Source organism: Primulina eburnea, chromosome 1, assembly GCF_022965805.1.
Source record: "Primulina eburnea isolate SZY01 chromosome 1, ASM2296580v1, whole genome shotgun sequence".
Taxonomy (NCBI): Eukaryota; Viridiplantae; Streptophyta; class Magnoliopsida; order Lamiales; family Gesneriaceae; genus Primulina; species Primulina eburnea.
Genome location: NC_133101.1, coordinates 55,282,615 through 55,289,769, shown reverse-complemented (window position 1 = coordinate 55,289,769; position 7,155 = coordinate 55,282,615). Strand labels below are relative to the sequence as shown.

At 39.7% G+C, this 7,155-nt stretch overlaps 1 protein-coding gene across 1 annotated transcript; it reads left to right on the top strand.

Moving 5' to 3' along the window:
* The first annotated feature begins 824 nt into the window (after positions 1-824).
* On the top strand, positions 825-2,369 carry LOC140831952 (probable aspartic proteinase GIP2). The gene has a single exon (XM_073195682.1). It carries the CDS (start codon positions 919-921, stop codon positions 2,203-2,205), a length of 1,287 nt encoding a protein of 428 aa, XP_073051783.1. The 5' UTR covers positions 825-918; the 3' UTR covers positions 2,206-2,369.
* The last annotated feature ends 4,786 nt before the right edge of the window (positions 2,370-7,155 follow it).

Below are 7,155 nucleotides of genomic sequence, written 5' to 3'. Positions count from 1 at the left end.
TTTTAAAAAAATTAATCATTTTTAATTCAAAATAAATACATAGGCAATTTTTTTTAAAGTGTTTAATATTTTTTATATTATTATATTTAATAATATTGCAGAATCTCAAATATAAGGCCATACAAATAGACTATATGACATCAAAACTTTTGTCTATATTATTCTTGTACTTAATAATGATAATAGATATTTAATTTCTGGTGTAGGGTTTAAGTTGATGGAGTAAGTGAATGTATGACACATAGTTAGGATTTCATTCCTTCTACCGATTAACACTTTCTTTGCCCAATCCGGTTATCTAATTCGCGAGTTATTACGTTAGCCCAGACGTTTGTTTACTCGATATACAGTAAAAGATGAGTGAGTCTCATGTGAGACAATCTCACGGATCTTAATATGTGAGACAGGTCAACCCTACATTTATTCACAATAAAAAATAATACTCCTAGCATAAAAATTAATGTTTTTTCATGGATGATCCAAATAATAAATCCGTCTAACAAATACGACCTGTAAGACCGTCTCATATAAATTTTTAACTTATAACGGTACTTAACGTGCTTTTATATATATATATATATATATATATATATATATATATATACACACACACACATATTCCAAAGTGGTGGTCAAATCTCTTGTACATTTCATCGACAACCGCTATTACAATACAATAGGATCTGTCGGTGCATCAGTCGCAATCGTGCAAGACGAGAAGTACTATTGATTATCAATAAAAAAAAAAAAAAAAAGAACAAGTCAATAGTCAAAATGTACATCCATCGGGATGATTTAAATATATTTTCACACAGTCATCATCTTTATCCCCTAGAACTCATGAATAATGGCAGCTGTAAGTATAATATAAATACAAGCTTTGTTTCCATTCATCTTATCTAACAAAGTTTCCCTAACATGGTTTCATTTGCCCCAATCTTTGCTATCCTTTTGTTCCTGCTAGTCTCCATCTCCAATGCACAATCCTCGTTTCGACCCAAAGCTCTCCTCCTCCGGGTCGAAAAAGATGCTTCTACCCTTCAGTACGTCACCAAGATCAACCAAAGGACACCTTTGGTGCCTGTGAGCCTGGTCGTTCATCTAGGAGGCAAATTTTTGTGGGTTGATTGCGACAAAAACTACGTGTCATCCTCGTACCGTCCCGTTCGTTGTCGCTCAGCCCAATGCTCACTCGCACGAGCTACTGCATGTGGGGATTGTTTCAATGGGCCTAGACCTGGATGCAACAACAACACTTGTAGTGTTATCCCAGATAACCCTTTTATTCGCACAGCAACAAGTGGGGAGCTAGCACAAGACGTCATTTCCATTCAATCGACCGATGGGTCAAACCCCGGCAGGGTCGCGACGGTACCGAATTATATATTCACGTGTGCGCCCACGTTTCTACTTGAGGGCCTAGCAACGGGTGCAACGGGCCTGGCGGGGCTGGGAAGGGCCCGAGTTGGCATGCCATTGCTATTGGCAGCCGCTTTCAGCTTTCCCCGGAAATTCGCCATTTGCCTGTCCAGAAGCGGCGTCATAATTTTCGGAGACCGCCCGTACAGATTCCTCCCTGGACTGGAACCTTCGTTGAGATACACCCCGCTGTTCATCAACCCTGTCAGCACCGCATCGGCTTACTCACAAGGTGACCCTTCTGATGAATACTTCATCCGCATAAACTCCATCAGAATCAACGACAAACCTCTTTCCATCAACACGACACTCCTGAAAATCGACAGCGAAGGCAATGGTGGGACCAAAATCAGCACTGTGAACCCTTACACTACCCTGGAAACCTCCATTTACCGAGCATTCACCTCTCTCTTCATTCAAGAAGCCGCCGCCAGGAACATCAGCCGGGTGGCCGCTGTGGCGCCTTTCGGCGTGTGTTTCAGCACCCAGAACGTTTTCTTCTCGAGGGTTGGGCCTACGGTTCCGTACATTGATCTGGTTTTGCAAGGACAGAATGCAGTTTGGACGATTACTGGTTCGAATTCAATGGTGTATATTAATGACGTTTTGTGCCTCACGTTTCTGGATGGAGGGCTGAATCCAAGAACTTCGGTCGTGATCGGATCGTACCAATTGGAGAACAACCTTCTCCAGTTTGATTTGGCTGCTTCAAGGTTAGGATTCAGCGGTACGCTTTTGGGGATCCGAACTACTTGTTCCAACTTCAACTTCACTTCCAATGCCTGATCACAAAGTTCAAAATTTCTCCAGAAGATGTAACTTTATCTAATAAAATAATTGGCTGAATGAATACCTGGTGAGTGTAATGCTGCCACGTCCAGTCAAGTTGCCAATAAGAAACTATGCTACGTGTTTGAACTATATTTTAATATGTACATTAAATTGCTTAATCAGTTTAACCATTTTTATTTAGTCTTATGTTATTTTCCGTAAATGGAAGTTCTACATTTTAACAAGTTAAATTAAATAAAATCAATCTTATTTATTATCAATATTATATACTAATAATCGTTGCACACGTATATATTACATGTATATTAATATAGTTGATTATGATAAATGATAAAATATAATAACACGATTAAGAGATAATGATTATTTATACATCTTTAATTAAATTCAATAAGATAATTAAACGAAAGTAGGAAAAAAACATATCCTTCACAGCAGAAATGGACTGTCCTTGTGGCGTTAGAATTTAGAGGGTGTTGGATATCAACTAAAGCATAAGTTAAGAAAAAAGGTAAGACCCACATTCAAATGCCTGAGTATATTCTGCAATATTAGAAAACCATTTCAGCTGTAGATATATATGTCCACATTTAAATAGTCAATAGATATTCTTGATTAGATTGATAATCTTCAATCTACCTTTGGTAGCCAATTGCAAGAAATCATAGATTATATGCAGTGTATTAATACCAAAAAAAAACAAGATTTGAAGAAGAAAGAAGAGCAGACGATGAGAAAGCAGGAAGAAGTTAGGAGAGTTGAAGATGAAAGAATAAGGTGTAAGAAAATGTGACACATATAAGAAGAATAACAGACGTGTAGGAAATGACGACGGTCATTGTCTACAACTTTTGACAAACATCCTCAACTTTAAAAAATTGAGATGCATACACGTTTCTTCTTTTGACTCTTGGCTCCTGCATTAACTGTCACGCCCCGGGACGGGGGTTGGTTGACACCAGCGTTGCTCTCAAATATTCATTCGAAAACAACAAGCCTCAGAAGTACAGAATTTCAGAAACCCGTCTTTTATTCATAATAATCATTGTCTGTTACAACTCAATGACACATGTTTTACAGCGGAAATGTAAAACCATAAAATTACATTGTCTGAACAGATGCAGCGGAAAATATAACATAAATCAGAACTAAGAACAACGATCTTCATCACCAGCCCCAAAACTGACGTTGCTCATCTTCTTCTATCAACTCTTCCTCGTTCTTATCTGAGATGGGTTGGTGGGTGAGTGATATGATTGTCACTCAGTAAGCAGGGGCGGGAATAACTCCCAGTTTTCGAAATCGTTTTCAACAGAAACAGAAATACAATAATATACTGAAAACTCGTATTTCATAACAGAAATCAGAATTCAAAATTTACAGGTTTCAGAACAGAATTAAGAATTAGTAAGCACTGAACATGTTAGTGAATTTCATGGCTAAACTGATATCAGTCCCCTATATGTTCTCTCCTCTAAGGGGTGAGGCCAGAATCATAATCAGAATTCAGAAATGTTCAGAATATATATTCCTACCATTAGTTCACTAGGGAGCTTCAGTGCTTCAAAATCATATATCAGAAATCATGCAGAAACTGAACTTTAAAACAGAATTATCAAACGGATTTCAAGATATTTATACATAAGCCCACTTACCGTAATTTGCTAAAAGTATTTCGGTTGAAATCTGAAGTCTGCTTGTTCTTGCTACTGGTTTCTGCTGCTCGAAAATCAGCACTCTCTTAGCTCAAATATTTCAAGTGACAACTCAAGATTTTGGTAAACCAATTCAGGTGTTTGAGGGTGATATTTATAGGCAATGTTTCTGACTGTTAGACTCTCAATTAATGGCCATAATCTGCCATTAACAACCTTTATTCCATGTTAATGCTTCAGTTACAAGTCTAAGCTGAATCAGTAACTGTCTGCTGGAATCTTGCGCTGCTGAATTCTTCTGCTGCTGGATTCTATATGCTGGAATTCTGTCTGCTGGAAAAATATCATCTTCTGAATTATTGACTGCTGCTGGAATTGTTAGCTTCTACTGAAATTTTCCATTGCTACTGAATAATGCTGCTGGAAATTCGGGTTCTCACATCCCTCCCTCCTTATGAAAAGTTTCGTCCTCGAAACTTGGCTATACTTGATCTTCAAAAAGATAGGGATATTGTGTTCGCATCTTTTCTTCCAACTCCCAAGTAGCTTCTCTTTCGGTGTGGTTGGACCATTGTACCTTGACATATGGAATAGTTTGTCGCCTCAGTACTTGGTCTTTGTGATCCACAATTCGAATCGGAATCTCTTCATATTTCAGCTCTTCATTTAGATTACTCTCCGCCAGAAGTGGTCCAGCTTCCAGTATGTGACTTGGATCAGGAATATATCTCCTCAGCTGCGAGACGTGGAATACATTATGAATTCTTGACATGTCGGGTGGAAGTGCTAATCTATAAGCAAGTGTTCCCACTTTCTCAAGAATTTCAAATGGTCCGACGTATCTAGGATTCAATTTCCCAGCCTTATTGAATCGGATTACACCCTTCATGGGTGACACTTTCACATATGCCTTCTCTCCAACTTCGAATTCAACAGGTCTTCTTTTCAAGTCAGCCCAACTTTTCTGTCGATCTTGTGCAGCTTTTAGTCGCTCTTTGATCATAGCAACTTTATCCACTGTTTCTTGGATCAGTTCAGGTCCAACGATGGCTTTTTCTCCTACTTCATCCCAATACAGTGGTGATCGACATTTTCGTCCATACAGAGCTTCGTATGGTGCCATTTCAATGCTGCTGTGGTAACTATTATTGTATGCGAACTCGATTAAGGGCAGATGTTCGCTCCAATTACCACTGAAGTCCAAGGCACATGCTCTCAGCATATCTTCTAGAGTTTGTATTGTCCTCTCAGTTTGGCCATCAGTTTGCGGATGGTAGGCCGTGCTAAGAGTAACCTTAGTCCCCATAGCTTGTTGAAAGCTCTTCCAAAATCGAGATGTAAATCTAGGATCTCTGTCTGACAGTACGCTAGCTGGAACTCCATGCAATCGTACGATCTCATTCATGTACAATGTGGCTAGCTTATCCAAATTATAATTCATGCGGACATGTAAGAAATGTGCAGATTTTGTGAGTCTATCCACGATTACCCATATTCCGTCATGACTTTGTCTCGACTTTGGTAAACCAACTACAAAATCCATGGAAATATGTTCCCATTTCCATTCCGGGATTTCTAATGGTTGAAGAAGTCCACCAGGTCTTTGGTGCTCTGCCTTGACTTGCTGACACACGTGACACTTGGAAACAAATATTGCCACGTCTTTCTTCATTCCACTCCACCAAAAATTTTTCTTCAAATCTCTGTACATCTTGGTACTGCCCGGATGGACTGAAAATTTCGACTTATGTGCCTCAGACATTACTTCTTGTCGAAGATTATCGATGTCTGGTACGCACAATCGTCCTTTCATCCACAATGTTCCTTTGTTATCCGTCTCGAAATCTGGTGATTTCCTTCTTTAACTTGCTCTTTTAGTTTCACCAAAGCGGGATCTCTATCTGGACTCATCTTGATTGTCTCTCGAAGACATGGTTGTGCTGAAAGTGATGTCAGGATCACCTTACTCATATTCTTTCGACTTAAAGCATCTGCTACTTTGTTGGCTTTGCCTGGATGGTAGCTTATTGTCAAGTCGTAATCCTTCATGAGTTCGATCCATCGTCTTTGTCTCATATTTAGTTCCTTTTGAGTGAACAAATATTTGAGACTTTGATGATCGGTGAAAATCTCACACTTGGCTCCATAAAGATAGTGCCTCCAAATCTTTAGTGCGAACACCACTGCAGCTAATTCAAGGTCATGTGTTGGGTAATTCTGTTCATACGGCTTCAACTGTCTTGACGCGTATGCAATCACCCTTCCCTCTTGCATGAGTACACATCCTAAACCTTCTTTGTATGCATCACTATAGATGGTGTAGTCCTTACCTTCCATAGGTAATACTAGCACTGGTGTGGATGTAAGCTTCTTCTTCAAGGTCTCGAAGCTTTGCTCACAATTTTTCACTCCATTGAAACTTAGAGTTCTTCTGTGTGAGCTTGGTGAGAGGTATGGCTATTGAGGAAAATCCTTCAACAAATTTTCGGTAATAGCCTGCTGGTCCCAAGAAGCTTCGTACTCTGTCACATTCTTTGGTGTAGGCCAATCCGAGATTGCCTCCACTTTCTTAGGGTCCACAGATACTCCTGCTGCTGATATTATGTGTCCCAAGAATGCGACGCTCTCTAGCCAGAATTCGCATTTCTTGAACTTGGCGTATAGTTCCTTTTCTCTCAACTTCTGTAGGGTAAGACGAAGATGTTCTTTGTGGTCTTCTTCACTTGACGAATATACTAGAATATCGTCGATGAATACCACAACAAACTTGTCTAAAAATGGTTTAAACACTCTGTTCATGAGATCCATGAATACTGCCGGAGCGTTTGTTAATCCGAACGGCATCACTGTGAACTCATAGTGTCCATACCTTGTTCTGAAGGCTGTCTTCGGAATGTCGTCTGTCTTAACCTTGAGTTGGTGATAGCCTGACCTTAAGTCGAGCTTGGAAAAGACTGAAGCTCCTTTGAGTTGGTCAAACAAGTCATCTATCCGTGGAAGCGGATACTTGTTTTTTATTGTGATCTTGTTCAGCTCTCTGTAATCGATACACATCCTCATGCTTCCGTCCTTCTTCTTTACAAATAGGACAGGAGCTCCCCACGGAGATGCGCTTGGTCGGATTTGTTTCTTATCCAACAACTCTTGAAGTTGCTCTTTGAGTTCTTTTAACTCTGCTGGAGCCATTCGGTATGGTGTTTTTGAGATTGGTGTAGCATTGGGCACTAGGTTAATCTCAAATTCCACTTCGCGATCAGGAAGTTCGCCAGGGAGTTCTTTTGGAAAGACA